General features: G+C 34.3%; 5 protein-coding genes across 6 annotated transcripts; 4 read left to right on the top strand and 1 right to left on the bottom strand.

The window, feature by feature from the left end:
• Positions 1-2,271: 2,271 nt before the first annotated feature.
• Positions 2,272-4,162, bottom strand: LOC103854146 (UPF0301 protein Plut_0637). Its single transcript, XM_009131057.2, has 2 exons — positions 3,301-4,162; positions 2,272-3,217 (listed from the first exon to the last, which is right to left on the bottom strand). The coding sequence occupies exons 1-2, from the start codon at positions 3,443-3,445 to the stop codon at positions 2,439-2,441; spliced, it is 924 nt and encodes a 307-aa protein (XP_009129305.1). The 5' UTR covers positions 3,446-4,162; the 3' UTR covers positions 2,272-2,438.
• A 2,070-nt stretch (positions 4,163-6,232) lies between these two features.
• Positions 6,233-6,700, top strand: LOC103854147. Its single transcript, XM_009131058.3, has one exon. It carries the CDS (start codon positions 6,233-6,235, stop codon positions 6,698-6,700), a length of 468 nt encoding a protein of 155 aa, XP_009129306.1.
• A 2-nt stretch (positions 6,701-6,702) lies between these two features.
• LOC103854148 (chorismate mutase 1, chloroplastic) lies at positions 6,703-12,109 on the top strand. Its single transcript, XM_033284885.1, has 3 exons — positions 6,703-7,591; positions 7,673-7,816; positions 7,894-12,109. Exons 1-3 carry the CDS (start codon positions 7,484-7,486, stop codon positions 8,008-8,010), a joined length of 369 nt encoding a protein of 122 aa, XP_033140776.1. The 5' UTR covers positions 6,703-7,483; the 3' UTR covers positions 8,011-12,109.
• A 3,274-nt stretch (positions 12,110-15,383) lies between these two features.
• On the top strand, positions 15,384-17,248 carry LOC103854150 (transmembrane protein 230). The gene is made up of 3 exons (XM_009131063.3): positions 15,384-15,596; positions 15,724-16,008; positions 16,909-17,248. Exons 2-3 carry the CDS (start codon positions 15,726-15,728, stop codon positions 16,986-16,988), a joined length of 363 nt encoding a protein of 120 aa, XP_009129311.1. The 5' UTR covers positions 15,384-15,596; positions 15,724-15,725; the 3' UTR covers positions 16,989-17,248.
• A 288-nt stretch (positions 17,249-17,536) lies between these two features.
• On the top strand, positions 17,537-21,202 carry LOC103854153 (SNF1-related protein kinase catalytic subunit alpha KIN11). 2 transcript variants are annotated; one of them, XM_033284860.1, is made up of 11 exons: positions 17,537-18,085; positions 18,236-18,437; positions 18,695-18,879; positions 18,948-19,130; positions 19,218-19,349; positions 19,430-19,615; positions 19,695-19,784; positions 19,866-19,949; positions 20,065-20,205; positions 20,359-20,589; positions 20,832-21,202. In XM_033284860.1, exons 2-11 carry the CDS (start codon positions 18,245-18,247, stop codon positions 20,943-20,945), a joined length of 1,539 nt encoding a protein of 512 aa, XP_033140751.1. In that variant the 5' UTR covers positions 17,537-18,085; positions 18,236-18,244; the 3' UTR covers positions 20,946-21,202. The 2 variants fall into 2 exon arrangements, with proteins under 2 accessions (XP_033140751.1, XP_033140752.1); XM_033284861.1 differs by having other exon boundaries at positions 17,538-17,981.
• Positions 21,203-21,625: the final 423 nt, after the last annotated feature.

Raw genomic sequence — 21,625 nt, 5'->3', positions numbered from 1 at the left:
AGGAAATTCATGTCTTTCATGATTCAGTTGTTGCAATATTTGGCTTCATTGGTAAATGCTTTTTGATTAATTTCTCGATACACTGAAATTTTTTTGGGGCAAAAATCTTTTAACGTTGTGTGCAAATATCCATAAGTTAGATGAAGAGAAGGCTCAAAAAATGTCGGGACCTGACATCAGTTTGGTCCTAAACTCCACGTAAACTTTCCACATTTCGTTCTTGGTGTCTTTATATTTCTAAAATCATCGACACCTAATTTCTTATTTCATAGATTCTTTCATTTAGAAGTGCACTTACATCTTTTTGGGTCAAATTGTTGCCAGCATTACAAAAAAATAAACCATTGGTTCTTTAACAATTTAAGGGAGTGAGAGAGTGATCATTTCAGTTTCTACTATAGCACTTACATTTTTTTTGTCTATCATTTCAGTTTTAATCCGAGAGACAGAAAATACAATCAGGTCGGTGAATTCTCCAGAATAAAATACTCTTAAAGCTTTAATTATTTTATAAATAATATTCTAACTTTTGAGAAATGACTACTTTTGGATATGAATTCCAACGCAGGGAGTCAAGGTTCTTCGACCCAGAAGTAGTGAGACTAAAAAAACACTATCGACTTGGTTTACATGTGTCAGAAGCATTAAAAGGAAAAGATTGATTTGAAAAATTGTGGAACACTGAAAATATTATAACTTCATTAGTTAAGATTTGTAATGTTTCCTCATAAGGTGGTTTGGAAGACAATATCATTTTGTATTTCTGGTCTATTTTGCAAAATTTATTCTCTATCATAAATTAGTTTGGTAAGATTTTATTCAGTTTGGTATGAAAATAAGAAGTTAAAAAAAAACAAGTTTAAACTTTCAGTGTAATTAAAATCATATTATTAATTTTATAGGTAACAGTTTAGCTAGAAAATTTTGGTTTTTTGGTCAAAAAATAAAAACATATCTAGAAAAAAATTCTAGGATGACACTAAATAGTTATATCATAAATATATAACGGGGTTAAAATGACTCAAATATTTCACTTAAGAAATAAATATACACTTATATATCTAATGTTAATTAATCTAGATTTGTGATTTAGATTAGAGGGGTGAGATTTTGGGAGTTGGAGTTTAGGATTTAAAAAATATACATAAATTAATATCCAAAATAGCCAAATATAAAACACAAAATTTAAAAGTAGTTTCAAATAGAATTTTTAGATTTCAAAATAAAATTTTGAAAAGAAAATTAAAAAAAAAATCAAAAAAAAATTTGAATGGAAAAATGTATTACCCAAAAATAACAAAATATATTTTTATTTAAATAATTATTTAGATTCATATATCTAAAAAGTAATGGTAGAAAGGTTTTTTTACCTCTTTAATGGAATATCTTTTGGTCATTTTATTCCTTGTGTACTCTTTTGGTGCCTTTTGAAAAAGTTATCCAAGTATCTACATATATATACTAAACTTAAAATGATATATCATGAATTTAGTTTTTTGTTAACACTGGTACATCATTATATAATCTTTATTACTCTGAATTTAGTTAGACCGTAAATTTATTTCTGAAATACACCAAGTTGAAAGTTGGTTTATACTTCGGTTTTGTACATTCTTTCGAGATAGGTGACAAGTAAAATGAAAACTCATAAAAAAATTTAAATCAATAGTAAATATAAAAAATGATTCACATAAAAAACTTAACAATATTAAATTATTTCTATATAAATGTTTAATTACTTTCTAACTCGTGTCCTATGAATTGTATCATTTCAAAAAAACTAGATAAAAAATCAATAAAATAGTTTTACATCTGATCGATCTTGAACCGGCTTAACCCCAAAATTGGTTCAGCCGATCTAAAAGCTCCTACATTAGATGTTTCGCTAGGACATGAATATTATACAAGAGGAATGGACTAATCCATTTATTGTCAATTAGTTTTTAGTTGGAAGACAAGAACACTTAACAAACAAATTGGAAGAGTTGGAGTACACATTCATTGACGTTAAAGAGAGATTACCAACATTTATTTATGTCGACAGGAAAAGTAGGTGGCTGATCGTGAGCTGCTCCTGGAGTGACCAAAACCGCAACATATAAAACTGTTGCTAAGAAGACTAATGCTTTTGATGTTTGTTCCATCTCTCTAATATTTGTTTCGTTCTTCTTATTCTCCTTTAAGATTCTTGGATGGTTTGGAATATGACATGACAACAAGGTTAGAATATATAGGGCGAAAGTTATTGCAATTAAGTTATTCAAAAGTAACTTACTGTGGAAATTCTTTTTCTACTAAGTTGTTCAGAAGTATGTTACAAAAACACCTCATAAATTAGTGATGAATCCTCAATACATACCCTAATAAAACATACACAATATAGTCATGACTCACTGACATAAACTACTAGTTAGAAACTCATTACATTAAACACAGTTTTAGATAGCAGAGCCACTTTGAGGGCCAATAAGCCCAACAACCTCATCCCAAAGACCATGACTTTGAACAGCTGAACCAAGCTCAACAACACTTGAGCTACATGCAGCCACTGTCCAATACCCTCTCAACACATCTGCTTTCAACTGCTCTTTTTCCCAACTACAGTACCCATTAAAGATCCTTACCTCACTTCTTCCCACCAACTTTCTCTTCACCATCTCTGCAGCCAATCCTACACTCTCCCTCGTCCCATAGTACAATCCTTTCATGACTTGTCTGAACACCCCACTCTTCTCAACCTCGTTGTCTTCGCCGTTTCTTGGACTCACCAAGAACAACCTTTCTTCCAAAGGTCCACCAAAGAAGAGTCTCTTGTCTGAAAACGTTCCCGCCTTGTCTAAGACAGTTGACTTTGTCTCTTTGATTGACATCAGCGATGGACGGTTGAGGATGACTCCTATAGTATCTGAGGGTCCAACAGAGAGGATAAGAACCACAGTCTTTTCATAGATATGGACTCCGTCTAGCTTCTCAGTTGCAACTAGGAGACATCCTGGCTCTGGCTCGCTGATCTTGTGTGCCCATTTGTCTCCAAGAGTGATCCGTGAGGACGTTGATGATGAACAGTCCACCACCATGTCGGAGGTTGCAGCTTGCTCCCCAGCCACGAGCCTCGCTCTGAACTCTTTCCAGTCAGCATCTGCTTTAGATTTGTTGACACAATCCTTGATGAGATCAGTATCACTCTCCAATGGCTTCCATGAATCCGAAACAGAACCTATTCAAGAAAAAGACTCTCATCAGCCTTGAAATCTTTTAACTTCTAAGGCAAGAAAGTTCACAAACTTAGATCTTACTTACATTTTACAGAGATGGGAGCAGCAACCTTCCTGGTGAGGAACTTGCCGGAGCTTCTCTTGAGGCAAGAATAGATTCTGGCTTTGGTGAACGGGACAATATCTTTAACACCAGAGATTGATCTTGAGGTAAGAAAACAAGCATCCATGTTACCCTCTTTCTTTTTTCTGACTCAATTCACTTTAGTTCCTCTGTAGACAAGACAGAGAGGATAAAAATACATCTATATATAAAGAGGCTAAATTCGTTTGGTTGTAAGTGTCCTAGTCAGAGGGATGGACAATGGATACACTTTGGCCTCAAGGTGTTGCCTACTTTTTAATTAGTGCACAAAATAGTACAATTAGTATAAACTTAAAAAATTGCAATAGATGCATGTGAAAATTAGTGAAGAAATGTATTATTTTTTTGAAAAGATCATGAGTGCATGTGCAACCCCCCTATTGGACATGTGCACACGCCTTTGAATATTAGATAAGAGACAAATCTTCTATCAACTTTTTGGATGAAGTGTAGACATAGTAGCCAAATCATCTTTGTAGTTACTTAGCCCACTTGTGTGTCGGAAACAAAAAAGACATACATTTACTATATCCACCAACTAGATGATAGGATAGTCCATTTATAATCTCTCAAAATGAAAAACAATAATCTAATTAGTCTTTTGACCTTGTTTCCTGTATGTTCAAAGTCCATTTGCAACCACATAAAACTATAGCGGATAAATTTGACAAAATCAAAGGTGGTCCTCTTTTTCAACCATTAATTAATTACTATTTTCAATAAAAGTCATTTCAAAAAGGAAATTAACATCAACTCAAAATCATTTAGACATTTGAGTTCTGTAATAAAATAAACCCACGAGTTTGTACTATTTTGACTATCTAATCATCAATTTAACAACTACTTACTCGTCTGTACATATCACCACACCAGCAAATACGTCATGGCACTGACGTCCATTTTACGTGACAAAAATGACCAGTAGAATTGTCATTAAGACTTTTACAATTCAAAGCTTTAAGCATCACCTAACCATAAGTTTTGTTTAATATTTTCTTACAAAGTTACAAAGGACCACCTACTTGGTGACGTTTGTTTACATGACATCATTACAAAACTGAGCATCAGTTGACATCACTACTTAATGACGTCCATGCAGTTGACATCACTACTTAATGACGTCCATTTACATGACATCATTGCAAAATTGATCATCAGTTGTCAATGTCATCACTCATCAGCCTTATACAAGTCAAGTTCTACGGATCGCCTAACCATAAGGTTTGTATAACGTTTTTTCACGAAGTTATGATTATCACTAATACTCACTGAGCACTCTGAGGTTCCACGAGGGTTGAACGTCTAATGTTTGATCTTCTCTTGTTACAGGAACTTCCTGATTGATTAGAGGAACCTGTTTTGGGGACTAAGAATCTGGAGGTAGTATTCCAAGATCAAGTCCATCTCAAGATTAATTAATTATGCAGTGTATACATCACCCAAACTCGTTGAGGCTTTTTCAAGATCAAGTCCAACGCTCTTCTCGTCTTATTCTAATGAAGCTTTTTCAAATGTTTTTGCTTAGCACTACTCACTTATGAATGTTTACATAGAGGGCGGTTACAATCTATCTTTACTTTTACAAAATCATTGCTTCCATAGATCTGCGATTGGCCTATACTTATCTTGGTTTTATTCACAACCAACAAAAATCTCTAACTACTAGCTAGCAATGATAACATAAACGTTTTTTTTTGTTTCTTTTTTAATTATTTTGATTAATGTAGATATGCCATTGAGCTCAAGTTAGCTTAACTTTGTCTATATCTACTGTAGTATTTGAAGAAGCCTCAGTCTCCACGAACTGGGTTGTGACTTGTTCCCATTTAGTTTGGTGATTGTCTGTTTAATCTCTGTTCGTTGTTCAGCTGTGACTGTCACAGACTCGTCTTTCTTGCCTTGGGTTGCACTAATGATTTTACTGTGGATGGTTTCTAACTCTTGGAGAGAGCCTTCACCACCTCTTGATGGTACTTCTCCATGGAGATAGATCCATATGAGTTTCAAGAGAGGTTTTCTTTCTTGTTACGCTACCTCTGATGATTTGCTTCGAATTCTTAAACTAATGAAAGACATGGCATCAGATATTTTTCCCTTAACTCCAGAGAAGAAACCTTTCTTCCTTTAGTTTCTCGAAGGACTTGTATTCCTCCTTTGGTGGGCACTTCTTCTCAAGGTTCATTATAAATGACATGACTTCTTTGGAAGTCTCACCCTCTAGCTCTAGTTCTGCCACTGTTGTTGTGGCGCTGCTCTCGCTCCCACTTAAACTAGGCCCGGTGGGACCTGCAGAACCAGAGGGAGTGCTTGTAGACTTATAGTACTTCCACTAGGACTACTTGAGTTAGAACCTCATTGTTAAATATGGTAAGAAAATAAGAATGGGCTCAGTTTTGGATTCTTTGGATTCAGTTTAGGCTTTGAATAATTTGATTTATGTTGAGCTTTGTGCATTTCAGATTGGCTTTGGGATGGTTTTCAGTCAAAAAAAAAAAAGGTTTACAAAACACAAAGCAAAGCAAATAGTTTATCATTAATATCGAAAAGTAATAGAAATTTTATGAAAATGTGTACTAAACATAGTCACGAAGTCACTAAAAACAAAGTCTTATATAAAAAGCAGAAATAAATTAATATTTAAAATGAAAAAAAAGGAAATTCAAAACTTGAAAAGGGAAACATATGAAAAAAGAAAAAATATAATAAGAGAAAAAGGAAAAATATAATAAGATAAAAAGGAAAACGCATAAACTTAACAAAAAAGAAAAGGAAACTGAAAAACCTATAAATATCTCTCTACCTCTAATACTAAACACGTGATTCATAGTTTAAAACTCTTACATCAATCAATCTTTCATTCAACAACAGTATCATGGTCTGGTTTGCGTATTGTGACGATGAACCCGACTCCTTCATCTCCTTCAACCCAGTCTTCACCGACACGCAACACAACCTCACAAACAACCCTAACATCGTCTTCGACTTCGTATTGGTTTACAGGCGAGCCCCCGAACCGGACTCAGATTCAGACGACGCTCTTGATGACCTCTGCGACTTAGAAACTCGAGTCTTTAGTGAAACCCTCGAGTTTGATAGAGAGTGGCTCATCGGTGGTGGCGATAGGGAGCAGATAAAATCCAACGTCTTTCACATTCTTGAGATGATCCAAGTCCCTTCTTACTCTGACATTGTTCACACGTTAACTATAGATATCTTGGATTTAAAGAAACACGTGTCCGTGTCTGATTCTCCCGAGATTGAGAGGATACGAGTCGAGATTGATACCATCGTCCCTAGGTTTCCCGACGACGTCGATATGGAAGTGGAACTCGAGCTATGAGGTGGTTGTTGGTTGGGAACGACGACCAAGGCTGTTGTGCTATGTTTCGATTTTACTGTTTTAAAAGCTTGTGTAATTAAGAATTATTCGATACAGTGTTGATTTTCATGTTGTTCCTTGTTTCTTTTTGCCGTTATGAATCAATACATTAAAATGTTGGAATGTTGGAAAATTGTAAGAACAGAGGTTGCAGTAGAGTTATTTGTGTCTTCTTATATAATTATGCTTTAGTGCTTTATATTTAGAATCATTTATTCACTCAAGCATTGAGTACTTAATGGATCAAGGTCAAAATAATATATAGCAAATTAATTGTTGCGTGGTTAAAGCACCACCTAAACTCAAAGCATTTTAGTTGGAGGATGCTGCTATCTGGAGCGGTGGCAGTGTGCCAACATGCACGACGTGTGGTTCAGCTACTGAAACTATATATGTCATGTGCTTTTCACCTGTGAAAAAAGCCAAGCCAGGCATGGGAATTATCCAATGTACCGGTGTGGCTTCATCACATTCTTTTCGATCGAAGCTCAAGCTCATTGACCTTCTGATCTGGGGGCTTTCTTTGTTTTGGTGATGCCTCAGTAGGAAGCTCATTCACAATGCCTACTGGCTTGTGGTTTCATTTAATTTCTCTGTTCTTTTTTACAGGCTCATGCTTTCACCTCATTCTCAAGAAACTTACATTCTCAAGAGGCACCGAGAAGCTTCACGCTAAGGTAAAATACATAACCTCTTAATAGATTGTTACAAAAGTTATAGAAAGATTGAATCTTTGGTTCTGTTATGGACATGGTGATGATTAAGGTAGGTAGGTATAAGAGCCCTGATGAACATCCTTTCTTCCCTGACGATTTGCCAGAGCCTATGTTGCCTCCTCTCCAGTACCCTAAGGTGTCTTACATGATGTTTAAGGATCCGAGTCTTTACTGTGTTTTTCGGCAAAGGGTTTGAGTTTTGTTTCTCATCGAATAGGTTTTGCATTGTGCTGCTGATTCGATCAACATAAACAATAAGATATGGAACATGTACTTCAGAGACCTTGTGCCAAGACTAGTGAAGAAAGGTGATGATGGTAACTACGGATCAACAGCTGTCTGTGATGCTATCTGCCTTCAGGTTTTGCCTTCTGTCTTGACTCTTTAGCTCTTTTAGTAAGTTAAGTACTCATGTAGTTTGGTGATGCTTCAATGCAGTCTCTTTCAAAGAGGATCCATTACGGTAAATTTGTTGCTGAGGCCAAGTTCCAAGCATCACCTGAGGCATACGATCTGCCATCAAAGCACAAGTACTGTCCACTTCTCAAAGTTTAAGGAGATTATATATGTGTGTCTTTGTTTGCATTTCTTACCTTTAAATTTGCAATGGGTTGCTGGATAAGGATGCGTTGATGGATATGCTTACATTTTTGACTGTGGAGGAGGCGATAAAGAAGAGGGTTGAGATCAAGACTAGAGCATACGGGCAAGAAGTGAAAGTGGGGATGGAGGAGAAGGAAGAAGAAGAGTCTCAAGTTTACAAAATCAGCCCGGTCTTGGTGGGGCATTTGTATGGAGATTGGATCATGCCATTGACAAAAGAAGTTCTTTTTTTTTTTTTTTGATCAAATACAAAAGAAGTTCAATTGGAGTATTTTCTTAGAAGACTAGACTGAAAAAAAAAGAATGGCTTTGGTAGTATAGGGTGGTAATGTTTTTTTTTGTTTTTAACTCACTAGTGTTCCATGTTTGTTTCTACTTTAGAAAGAAAATTGCCAGTGGTCTGTTTATGTACACTGGACACATTACATTCTCCCATTTGTGTAATCAGAGCGATGACTATTGTCTATTTGGTGATAATGATGGTTGGATATATATTTAATTTAAACGTAAATAAATGAACAATGATACATGTAAAATGTCATGAAGCCTTTTATTGTTAGTTGTTACTAGTAGATAGGCATATGAAGCTTCTTGGGTTCCATCTACTCGTTTAACCCCTTATTAAGTCTTTGTTTACGTGAGCAAGTAGTCTTTGAGTAAGTAGTGCTCTTTAGTTGAGCTCCAACCCGTTTTTTTTTTCCCCAAAACTATATAATTCTGATGATTATGGGTTTTCATTATCTTATGTGAGTAAGTACATTTTAAGTGAAGTTATGAGGAATGTTATCATAGAATTGAATTCTCTGGAGGTCATAAGTTTGTAGTCTTCTTGTGCTATCATAATTGATAATGTCAGTAAGCGACATTTAACCAAATAATCACAAAAGACTTTTGTGAACGGCAAACCGGTAAAACGAGCAAAGCAAAGAAAACTTAAGATCTTGTTCATTATATATAAATTGAAACCAAAACGAACTTTTCTTGTTTTCACCAATGAAAAAATAGACTTATCATTCTAAAATCTATCAAGTTGTAAAGATAATTTGATACCTAGTTCGTCAGAGTTGGTACGCAATCAATATATAATAGCAACCCCATTTTATCTAACGATGATGTCAACATTTTCTTATAGGAAAATAAAAACTAAGTCTAACCGTGAAGTTTATTCTTAATCTTCAGATTTTATTTAAGATCGATAACATAGTTTCACTAAACAAAAGATGTGTTCAATAGTTATATCTTTTCAAAAACTTAGGCATTGAACCCTTTCATTGAATCTTCTCATAATAGAAAAGTTGTATATTCAAAAGTTTAACCATTAAACTCTCTCATAATACAAAGTTTACAAACCTTTTAGAAATTCATTCATTTAAGCATGTTTATTTATTGAAAAGTTGTATCTTTTCAATAAATTAATCACTGAACCTTTTCACTGAACCATTTATAACTAAAAAGTTTATATTTTTAGAAGATTAACTATTGAACCTTTAACAAATTTATCTAACAATCACTTAAAAACTTTTTTTTTACTTGGCACCTTTTGGCATCCTAAATTGTGACATTTCCCAAACAATTTATCTAACAATTGTTTCTATAATCTAGAATTTAGTATGCAACCTTTTTTAACAACTGTTTTATTTAAATAAAACATAAAGTTACAATAAAAGTATCTATATATAATAGAAATACAACATAATGCAAAGTTAAAATTAGAAAACATTACAACTCAAATTTAAGTTCTTCTGAACCATCTAGCTTGATAACTGAATGCCAATTTTGTTACTCTTATAGTATTTTTTCTTAGGGTGACCATTAAGTTACTCACAACTCAACTTTAATTAATTTCCAAGTTTTTTCTTAGCATTGAGATAAAAGTAAGGAAAACATGTGGAAAGAAGATAATTTAAGCGAATATATGTACAACTGATGATTTGATGAAAAGAAATGATCTACACATATGTTTCTTGTGAGTTGTGAAAAAAATATATAAAATGTAACGTAAACAGAATCATCGGGAATATTTTCTTTCAATATTATATGAGATTCTGAAAGATTATCTTGCTGTCGATCGGTATGGCTAGAAGAAAATTTAGAAAATAATTAAAATCACTTGCAAGAGCATCAATCCAGATAAGCAATAATCTTAGTCAAAGCTTGAATACCGAGTAAAAAATATCTATTTTACTTTGAATGTGCAAACTCCCACCGACTATACGTCTCCGATTCTATAAATTGGACTCAAACTTTTAAAGACGAGCATGTCAAAATTCACAACGTAACACTGCAAAGCTAAAAGGAGAGGCAAAATGTCGTTTATATGTTCTGGTAAATACTTTTTGTTATATGTTGATGTTTCAGTTACAACGTTCAAAAAATTTCATTTACCGAGATACGACCTGAGAAACATGGTTTGGGGGGGCATATTGTTTTAATTAATTCCATGGAAATCTTGTGATGGACATTGATCTCTAAAATGTCAAATGTAAATTACTAACCAATCTATCTACTGTGGTCGCTTTGAGTGCGTGCAGGGAAGACCTCATGGCCGGAGCTTATGGGAACAAAGGGAGACTATGCGGCTTCTGTGATCGAACGTGAGAACCCGGAAGTCACAGCAGCCGTGATTGTAGTTCAAACTCCGGTGCCTTTTGAGTATAACATCAGTCATCAGGTGCAACCGGGTCTGGGTCTGGGTTGATAAAAAAGTTGATGGTACCGTCGTTGTAGTCCCTATCGTCGGTTAGACTTGTATACGGACCACGCTGTGTTACTATGTCAATTTAATATGAATAAAATAAAAGAACTATGTACAATGCATAGTTGATTGTTGGTTGGTTATGATGTAGTTTTCTCGTTTGCGTGGACAATTTCTGTTTTCGTTACCCGAACGGTTACTGATGTCTAAAGTTATAAATAAATATTTGTATAACCTAATGGTTGCAATTGAATAAAATTCATATCCTACTTATTAGTTATTACTGTTGTGGAATCCAAGAGATAAGTTGTTGTATATTTGGAAAGGTCGTTCAGTTACTGTCTGAAGCAGACACTGTTGCTTGAAAAGAATCACAAAGTTCAAGTAGTACAGGTATACAATATTCCTACAAAAGTAAACTGAAACTTTCCCTTATTATATCAGTTATGTGGATGAGATGTGCTATGACCTCATACGGTTTAGATATCAATCAGTATCGACATCCAATGTAAAAAGGTTACTAAAAATGTGCACTGGGTGGGTGAAACATAATGCTAAAAACAGAGAGACTCGTACGTACAAATGACAATAAAGGTTTGGCTGTCTCATCAACTTATATTTGTTAGACGAAGTCTAAGTTTCTTCTATGTTAATCAATCACTGTCTGTAACTATCCTTGAAATGAGTCTACAACTACTTCTGATCTCATTGACTAAGATTTTTTTTTTTTTTTTTTGATCAAATGACTAAGATTTTCATATCATGAAGAATGTGGGGAATGTTTATTGCCACAACTTTCAAGCTAGACTTGTGAAAAGCTTCTTGGGTTCCATCTATTTATATTCCTTTATTTCTTTTTTAAGTTTTGTTAGGTAAATTTTTTTTTCCACTACATTAAACATGACTGGCCACTTGAATATGAACGACCAACCGGTACAACGAGCAAGCAAGAAAATGAAAAGTATCTTTCTATAATGTAAAATTGAAACAAAGTTCACCAAAACAGACTTAATAATGGTTTTCCCAGTTGAAAAAAAGGAGATCAATTGAAATGCTATTGATCACTTGTAAATGAATATTCTGAGCTAGCTGATAAAACGAACCTACAAGCCTTTTGTTTTCTGGAAGATTTAGAACAAAGGGTGTGCAGACAAAGATTTTTTTTTACCATTGTAGTTGAACTTTAAATGAAAATGTAGCAAAGCAGAAACTTGAGAGACTCGATCTTGAAACACAAAAATTGAAAAAAAAACAACAAAACAAAATCTTTCCAGAGATGGAAATGTAGAGCAAGAACGACTCTGCTTCAACAGCCTAAAGATAAGGAAACAGCAAAGCAGAGACAAAAGGCCCTATTGAATGATATGCGCCTACGCACCACTTAAGGGTACGCCACATTATTCCGTCGGAAACCATTCTCGTGGGTATACCACGCCACCCCTCACTAAAGAGGGAAGCGCTCGGCCTCAGGCGCTCTCTTTTATCTTTCTTCTAGGGCTTCCTTCTTCCCTTTATATACGCACTCTCTTTTTCTATTCTCCCACTTGTACCCCTCTACTTTTTCTTCTTTCCAAATTGACCCCTTCCACATGACTTTATTTTCTTCTTCTTCTTAATTTTTAAGGGTTAATTAGTGAAATAACAATAAGAAAACAAAATTAAATTTCTAGAGAAAAAAATTAGAGAAAAATAGGAAAAAAAAAGTGGGAGAAGGTTGGTTACTTTGCTAATTTGGATAATTTTTTGGTTATAGGGTTCAGTTTCTCATTTCTTAAAAGATATTCTAGTTTGCCATGAGAAAAAAAGTAGAGAAAAAAAGGAAAAAAAAAAGTGAGAGAAGGTTGGTTACTTTGTTAATTGGGAAATTAAGTGAGATGACGCTACAAAAAAGCATAATTGATTGAGTAGCCAAATACCCTAACTTTTCACTGTTTCACATGTCTTTTATATAATATTGCTGTATTACCCCTGCTTGAAACCGGAGAAACCTGCTAGAAAAAAATAAAAATAAAAATTACTATTTTGCAAAAATATGTCGTGTCTCTTCCAGATTCACACCCCTTTGAATAGTTTCACTCCAGATTCTCTCCACCGCGTTTTCTCTAATTACAATCCCTTGCTGATTCGCATTCACATTCCAATTTGTGTTGATCCTAGCCGAAAAGACCTGTGTAGTGGCGATCACCTCCATCTATGCAAACAGCACCATCATCCGTCACCACCGTATGTTCTTCTCTTCTATTTACTGTATCAACAACAAAATATGTCTCTCTGATACGGTTATATGTATTATCTCCACTGATGTTGCGAGATATAGTTACATTTTTTCGCCGTGGATGAAGTTGATCGGAGAAGATAAACAGTATCTGTTTATTTTGTTCTATTCTATTCGCATATGGAATAGAAATGTAAAACAATATGTGTTATGTTTGTTCTATTCTATTCGCATATGGAATAGAAATGTAAAATAATATGTGTTATGTTTGTTCTATTCCTGTTATGAAATGCGATATATTATGCTACTCTTCTATTTTATCATGTTCCATTCCATTTGATGATTACTAAAGAGTGTTTTATTTTGTTAAGAAATATAGTTTTGGAACAAGTAAATATCGTGCTATGATCTAGATTGTGTAGTTTAATATTACATAATATAATTTAATTTTACATAATATATGTAATTTTTTAGACTTTGATATTTGGGTTTAGGATTTATATTTGGGTTTAGGGTTTATATTTTGGTTTAGGGTTTGGTGAATATAATTTAGGGTTTAGTATTTAGAAGGTGAGGGGATATGGTTGGGGGATCAGCATTAACTTCTTCCATGAAATCATAGATATTTCATCATTTTGTTCCATTCGGGTTTAGTTTATGAAAGATTGGGGTTGACATTAGATTAGGGTTTATATTTCCGTGTAGGGTTTATATTTAGGTTTTAGGGATTAAAGTTTAGGGTATAGTTGGGTACAGTTGGGTCACATTAACCGTTTCCATGAAATCATAGATATTTCATAATTTCACCAATATATACCATGCTATTTATTTTGTTACATTCTATTTGGGTTTATGGTTTATATTTGAGTTTAGGGATTAGTGAATATAGTTTAGGGTTTAGTATTTAGAAGATGAGGAGGTATAGTTGGGATCAACATCAACTTCTTCTACGAAATTATAGACATTTCATAATTTTACCAATATATACCATATTATTTATTTTGTTTCATTCTATTTGGGTTTAGAATTTATATTTGGGTTTAGAATTTATATTTAGGTTTAGAGTTATGTATTTGAGTTTAGGGTTTATTGATTAAGGTTTAGGGTTTAGTATTAAGGGGTTGGGGTGGGATTTGGATAATGTTTAGTATATATGGGTTAGATTTGGGATAATGTTTAGTATTAGAGTATGTGAGTGAGGTTAGAAATCTGTTTTATTTCGGTGATGTGGAATAGAACACTGAAACATATGTATGTGGTCATAAATATGTGACGTGGTTCCTTATATTCACTCAGATGTGATTTAAATATTAGCCATACCTCAATTTGTTTACGTCATCTAACTTTCTATCTTTCACCGGTTACTTGCACCAACCAAGGGTATTACCGGATCAAATGGGCCTTAAATGTTAGTTATCCAATTACGTCAAAATCAATGCCATTCTCTTAATTTCACTTCAAATTTTAGCTATTTGGCTAATTGACCCTTGTTAATTTGGATAATTTTTTGGTTATAGGGTTTAATTTCTCATTTCTTAAAAGATATTCTAGTTTGCCATGAGAAAAAAAAGTAGAGAAAAATAGGAAAAAAAGTGTGTGAAGGTTGGTTACTTTGTTAATTTGGATATTTTTTTGGTTATAAGGTTTAATTTCTCATTTCTTAAAAGATATTCTAGTTTGCCATGAGAAAAAAAAGTAGAGAAAAATAGGAAAAAAAAGTGTGGGAAGGTTGGTTACTTTGTTAATTTGGATATTTTTTTGGTTATAGGGTTTAATTTCTCATTTCTTAAAAGATATTCTAGTTTGCTATGAGAAAAAAAAGTAGAGAAAAATAGGAAAAAAAAGTGTGGAAAGGTTGGTTACTTTGTTAATTTGGATATTTTTTTGGTTATAGGGTTTAATTTCTCATTTCTTAAAAGATATTCTAGTTTGCCATGTGAACATCTAATTTGCTATGGTTTAGCTTTGTTACAATCTTATGGTAATGGCATATACATAATTTCAATTGTGGTCATCCTGCAAGTAAAACTCTTCTTTTAATTTTAAGGTTAAGATTTAGTAAATGGCAAATCTCCAAAATAGCACCTTTCTAAATTTATATCACAAAATAGCACTCAAAAACTAAAATGACCAAAATAGCATTTTATTTTTTGAAAAATTTAAATTTTTTTAATTTTCAAAATTTGAAATCTTATCTCCAAAACCTCACTTCTCAACTCTAAACCCTAAAACCTAAACTCTAAACCATAAACCCTAAATTCTAAACACTAAACCCCACCCCTTGAATGCTATTTTTGTGACTTTTGGCCTTGAATGTTAGTTTGGGAACAAAAACTTGATTTAATACTATTTTGGTCTTTTTCTCCTTGGTAAATGTAAAGGGAGAATAAGTAACACACGAGCACACAATATCATTGATTGGTCTTTTTTAGACAAAAATAAAGTAAGGGGTTCAGTATATGATTTAATGAAATCCAAGGGACTTAATCTATAAAGTTTCAAAAGAGTTGAAACGCAAAAAGCGTCGTCGTCGCGATAGAGACGAAGACGAAGAAGAAATGCAAATCCGCTCGTCAAAGTAGATCCGGATCATCTCTATCCTCCCGACGACGGAATCATCCAACTCCGGTTAGTTTCTCGCCCCCACCTTTCTCTTCTTCAGGTTCTAAGCCGTTCAATTTTGGCGCGATTGATTTTCGTAACCTTGATTTCTCTTAGTTAAGAGTTTGTTTTTGTGTGTGGTTACTCTGATTAGGAATGGCGTCGAGGAGAAACGTACGGTACGCTCAGCTTCCAGGGGACGAAGACGATGAAGATTACGCAAACGGTGGCGTAAGGAGAGATTTCGATCCTCGATTCGATTATACGCCGAAAGCATTTGATAGAGTACCGTGGAAGTCTATAGCGTTAGCTTTGTTTCTTCTGTTTCTTGGTTGCTTGCTTCTCCTTTTGACGGTTTTCATATTCACTGGTCACATGGAAGGAGATAGCTCTCAGGGTTACGCGCTTCTTGTTCTTGGCATCCTTACTTTCCTCCCTGGTAAGAGTTAGATATGATTCTTTAGTTTATTTATTCTCGCTTGATACTTCATTGCAATGGAGTCTGTTGTTTGATGTGGAGTTTTAGTGAGTTGGATCAACATGGCAAAGATTATGCTAGCTCTTTGTCTGTTGATACTATGGTTTCTTTAGTCTTTTTATGCTTCTGAGATCCTTTAGTTTTCTGGAAAGAGCAGTGAACGTTGTCATGTTGCTGTTTGAGTGCTTGATCCTTGATTTGAAAACCGTTGTTTGATGTGGATATTGAGTGAGTTGGATCAAGTAGACAACAGCTTATTTTCCTCGTCTGTTGAAATCATGCAACTTGTGTTCTTTGTCTGTTGAAATCAGGCAGCTTGTGTTCCTTGTCTGCTGAAATTATGCAGCTTGTGTTCCTTGTCTGCTGAAATCATGCAGTTTTTGCTCTGTTGTCTGTTGAAATGATGCTTTCTTTAGCCATTTATGCTTCTGAGATCCTCTTATGTTTCCTGGAAAGAGCAGTGAATGTCATCACGTTGCTGTTCTCAATGCATAATGCTTGATTTTAAAAAACCCTTTGTGGATTCCGTTGTTTGATGTAGAGATTAAGGGAGCTGGAGCAAGTAGACACAGCTTGTGTTCTTTTGTCTGTTTGAAATTACGTTTTCTTTTAGCCACTTATGCTTCTGTGATCCTCCAGTTTTCTGGAAAGTGCAGTGAATATGTTACATGTTGCTTGATTTGATAACCCTTGTGGATTCCGTTTGTTTGATGTGGAGATCGAGTGAGATTGATCAAGTTAGTACATACAGCTTGTGTTCTTTGTCTCTGCTGAAATGATTCTTCTCTTTTGTTTGTTCTCTATGTCCGTTTATGCTATATGAGTATAACGATGATTTCACAATTGTGTGGCTATAATCAGGGTTCTATGAGACTCGGATTGCTTACTACTCGTGGAGAGGAGCTGAAGGGTACCGTTTCGCAGCCATTCCCTCCTACTGACTTCTCAAGTAGCTGGAGAGACGTTACACGACTATCTGTGCATAAATTTTTTTTTTTTTTTCCTTTCAAAGGAAGAGTCTTAGTGGAGATATGTAATAGTATACAAATAATAGACTTGATGAGGTGTTTCATGAATCACTCCAAAAGGCTTGGATTATTATAGATAGGGATACTACATAGACTGTTATGTTTCTATTCATCTAACTTGTGAATCTTATTGAACCTCGTTTTTGTCAATATTTTGTATGCGTCTTTGGGTTTTGTCGGCAAAGCAGACAAATGAAGTGAACTTCATAACAATGACATGTTGGGAAAAAATATCTCCAAAAGCTAATGCTACACAATAATTTTCTCTATATTTCACTGTAAAATAAATAAATTATATTATACAATTAGATTTAGGTTCATTCTATAATAAAATTACACTATTTTATAATGAAATATTAAAAAAAATTATTGTGTACGAGTTAAGATTGTCTAACCCATCAATATACTTTTAGAAAATAGATGAATTCTAAACATCATCAAAATGTATTCTTTTAAAATAACCGAATGCTATTTTTTTATTATAAATAAATTCTATTTCTTCCTCACATTAAGTTTTAATGCATGTTTGTTTTGAAATTTTTGGTTTTGTATTTGATACATTTCTTCCTTTTTCCCAGTTAATCAAGAAATTCTGAGACATGCCAATAACATAAACATGTACATATTTGACGACTTAAACATAGAAGTATTTTAAAACATAAATTAAAATTTATTCATAAATAAACAATGTTTCTTGAGTAAAAAAAACGTAATAATAACTGAAATGTATTAAAAAAAAAAGTAAACAGTTTATTTCCTTTTTTTTGTGCACTGTAAACAATTTACAGACTCAAATTGGCATTAATTGGTTTCCTTGATTCAACACACCATCAAAGGACTGACTCAGCTCTGAGTCACACACACACGAGTTGGAATCTGAGTTTACCAACATTTTACCATTACACAGTAAGACTAACCTTTTCATATCTCTCTCTCGGTGTAGTTTTATTAGTTGGCTCTTTCTTTGAACAACTTCTATTTCGATTCGAGGATCTGCTCGAAAACAAAGGGTAAATAAATGTTTGTAAACTTGATCAATTTCTCCTGCTTAAACCTAATTGATGAGTGTCTTGACTGTATCACGGAATACGTGTTGATTGATAATGGTGTAGATTTTGAGGAGCAAGTTTTAACTATAACAAAATGTTGTTTGTTGACAGAAGGGGAAAATGGATCATTCATCAAATAGATTTGGTGGCAATGGAGTTGAATCCATTCTAGCAAACTACAAGCTTGGTAAAACCCTTGGCATCGGATCTTTCGGCAAAGTTAAAATAGCTGAGCACGTCGTCACTGGCCACAAGGTTGCTATCAAGATCCTCAATCGCCGCAAGATCAAGAACATGGACATGGAAGAGAAAGGTAATAATAATAACACATGCTTCACAGCTTTCTTGAACAAACCTTTGATGATTGAATAGTTTGTTACTATTGATCTACACATGCTTTACATATCTGAATGCATAAGGAGGTTATTATGTACAGTAAAAACTCTATAGATTAATAATGTTTAGGATCACGAGAGTTTATTAATTTACAAAAAAAAAAAAAAAAAAAAAGAATACTTGATTTTACTGTATATGTTTTGATTAAATGCTCTGCTTCTTCCTTCCTTATAGTGAGGAGGGAGATAAAAATTCTGAGATTGTTTATGCATCATCATATCATTCGGCAGTATGAAGTCATAGAGACCCTAAGTGACATTTACGTTGTTATGGAGTATGTCAAGTCCGGAGAGCTCTTTGATTACATTGTAGAGAAAGGCAGGTTACAAGAGGAGGAGGCTCGTAACTTTTTCCAGCAGGTTTTGTTTGTTCATCTCTTTCCCACAACCAGTGTCCTTTTCTCTGAGTTTGACTCATGTCCGAGCAGATAATATCTGGTGTGGAGTATTGCCATCGCAATATGGTTGTCCATAGAGACCTCAAGCCTGAGAATTTGCTGTTGGACTCGAGGTGCAATATCAAGATTGCAGATTTTGGACTGAGTAATGTCATGAGAGATGGTCATTTTCTGAAAACGAGCTGTGGAAGCCCCAACTACGCTGCTCCTGAGGTATTCAGTTTAGTTTATTATTAGTATTCTTATTTAGTTATATACTCCTTTCATTGGATTATAGTATCTATCTGAAACTACTTGTAGGTTATATCAGGAAAATTATACGCTGGACCTGAAGTAGATGTATGGAGTTGCGGAGTGATATTGTATGCTCTACTCTGTGGTACTCTTCCATTTGATGATGAAAACATTCCCAACCTTTTCAAGAAGATTAAGGTACTCTACAATCTAACTTCTGTGTTATTTTCATCATTATTATGTCAAGTAATTTAATTTATGTGTTATTTTCTGTCTAGGGTGGTATTTACACTCTTCCAAGTCATTTATCACCTGATGCTAGAGACCTGATCCCAAGGATGCTTGTAGTTGACCCAGTGAAACGAATCACCATTCCTGAGATCCGTCAACACCGTTGGTTCCAGACTCATCTTCCTCGTTACCTTGCTGTTGCTCCACCAGACACTGTAGAGCAGGCCAAAAAGGTTTGTTCTTCAGCACCATTTGGAACATCAAGACGTTTACTTGAGGTGATAGTAACAAACTTCTCTTATATTGTGGCAGATCAACGAGGAGATAGTTCAAGAAGTGGTTAACATGGGATTTGACAGAAACCAGGTTATGGAATCTCTTAGCAACAGAGTACAAAACGATGTATGTAGTAGTTTCTGTCTGTTATGCTTTTAAATACTAGTTTCCAATAGTTATTTAAAAGCCACTTGCTGCTTGTTTCAGGCTACTGTTACGTACTACTTGTTACTGGACAACCGGTTCCGTGTTCCAAGTGGCTATCTTGAATCCGAGTTTCAAGAGACAACAGTATGTGTTTTTTCTTTTGCTCAAGTAGATAGCTTTCCAACATATAATGCTAATCAAACCCGAGTTCCACCTTTATGTTTTGTACTGACATTTTCACCTTTTCTTACTCATCTAGGACAGTGGTTCCAATCCTATGCGCTCAGCTGAAGCGGCTGCTTCACCTGTAGGCCACTGGGTTCCTTCACCTATGGATCAGTACGGATTGGGAGGAAGATCACAAGTCCCAAGTGACTGTAAATGGGCTCTTGGACTTCAGGTTTGTTCATGATTGCTGAATCTTGTTAGAGTTATCATTATATTATTTGGAACTTTGGGGATTTTATAAATGTTATCTTGTTTATGAATGAGTACTCTTCACCTGCACATAGCCAAACTGATAATTGTTCTGATACCGTTGTGTTTTGAACAGTCCCAAGCGCATCCTCGTGAGATCATGAACGAAGTACTGAAAGCTCTTCAAGAACTCAATGTGTGTTGGAAGAAGATTGGTCACTACAACATGAAATGCCGATGGGTTCCTTGTTTTGCTGATGGTCTGAATACTAGGGACAACAATCAGCTGCACTTTGGAGATGATTCCAGCATCATTGAAGATGACTGTGCCATGACCTCACCCACCGTCATCAAATTTGAACTTCAGGTAACTGCACACTCACACACATCTCAGTTAGTTATTGACTCAGCAAGTTTCTCAGGGGAAAAAAAACTTCCTAGTTCGGTTTCATTATTACAGTTTAGGTTTCTTGGTAATATTTTCAGTAGTTCACCCAAACGAAAACCGGCTAAGACAGAGACTAGACCCTTCTCCATAGCATGAACCAACTGTTTCATAGTAACAATGCTCACATTTTTTTTTCTGTGCTACTTTGGATTTTGAAACAGCTATACAAAGCTCGGGAAGAGAAGTACTTGCTGGATATACAGAGAGTTAACGGTCCTCAGTTTCTCTTCCTGGGTCTATGTGCAGCCTTTCTTACCAAGCTCCGTGTGATCTGAGAGCTTTTAACCATTTGTTCAAGACATTTGTTTCCACGGTTTGTAATAGTAGAGAAGATAGTGTAAGATGTGGGTGCAGTGTTTACTCTGCCGGGTTGCTATTATATACCTGGATTCGAAGCTAAAACTCTATTGTAATAGTAATTATCTTTTTTTCCATTTTTGATGGTTTCTAAGGTTTGATCATGTGTACATAAAACTTAGATGTTCACAATACACTCAGATTCTTAACTCTTGGCTACAAACTCGTTTTACCATTTTGATAATGTCTTTTTTTTTCTTTTTTTTTTTGTTAAGGACAGGTCAAAACTCAACTATAGCCACAAGCCCAATTCTTTTTCTCGTCAAACATCTCCTATATACTAAATGATAATTATTACAACATATTTTTGTAGCCACATGTCATCACCACGATCATTTTTAAAATCTTTAGAAAAATATTTTGTCCATATAAATATATAATAAGCTTTTTATTAAACTTACCATAAATTAATCATAAATGTTCTTCATTGTTTCCTTGAATAAAAATCACATAATTACCTAATGTGACTAAAGTATATATTACAATTAATAATTTTGAATAATAAAGATTTGATAAAAATCAGTATATTCTCTATCATTTTTAATTCATTTTAAAATAAATTAAACAACCACATTAACTATATAACAAAAATTTAATT

Source organism: Brassica rapa, chromosome A02, assembly GCF_000309985.2.
Source record: "Brassica rapa cultivar Chiifu-401-42 chromosome A02, CAAS_Brap_v3.01, whole genome shotgun sequence".
In the NCBI taxonomy this organism is placed as follows: domain Eukaryota; kingdom Viridiplantae; phylum Streptophyta; class Magnoliopsida; order Brassicales; family Brassicaceae; genus Brassica; species Brassica rapa.
Note: the sequence above shows the minus strand (reverse complement) of the source record. Positions and strands in the feature narration are given on the sequence as shown.

Coding starts and splice junctions, on each gene's coding strand:
- LOC103854146 (XM_009131057.2), bottom strand. CDS start 3,445: ATGGATGCTTGTTTTCTTACCTCAAGATCAATCTCTGGTGTTAAAGAT. Junction 3,218..3,300: donor TGCTCCCATCTCTGTAAAAT/GTAAGTAAGATC, acceptor TTTCTTGAATAG/GTTCTGTTTCGGATTCATGG.
- LOC103854147 (XM_009131058.3), top strand. CDS start 6,233: ATGGTCTGGTTTGCGTATTGTGACGATGAACCCGACTCCTTCATCTCC.
- LOC103854148 (XM_033284885.1), top strand. CDS start 7,484: ATGGACATGGTGATGATTAAGGTAGGTAGGTATAAGAGCCCTGATGAA. Junction 7,592..7,672: donor CTCCTCTCCAGTACCCTAAG/GTGTCTTACATG, acceptor CTCATCGAATAG/GTTTTGCATTGTGCTGCTGA. Junction 7,817..7,893: donor GTGATGCTATCTGCCTTCAG/GTTTTGCCTTCT, acceptor GCTTCAATGCAG/TCTCTTTCAAAGAGGATCCA.
- LOC103854150 (XM_009131063.3), top strand. CDS start 15,726: ATGGCGTCGAGGAGAAACGTACGGTACGCTCAGCTTCCAGGGGACGAA. Junction 16,009..16,908: donor CATCCTTACTTTCCTCCCTG/GTAAGAGTTAGA, acceptor GGCTATAATCAG/GGTTCTATGAGACTCGGATT.
- LOC103854153 (XM_033284860.1), top strand. CDS start 18,245: ATGGATCATTCATCAAATAGATTTGGTGGCAATGGAGTTGAATCCATT. Junction 19,350..19,429: donor ACCTTTTCAAGAAGATTAAG/GTACTCTACAAT, acceptor TTTTCTGTCTAG/GGTGGTATTTACACTCTTCC. Junction 20,590..20,831: donor TCATCAAATTTGAACTTCAG/GTAACTGCACAC, acceptor ATTTTGAAACAG/CTATACAAAGCTCGGGAAGA.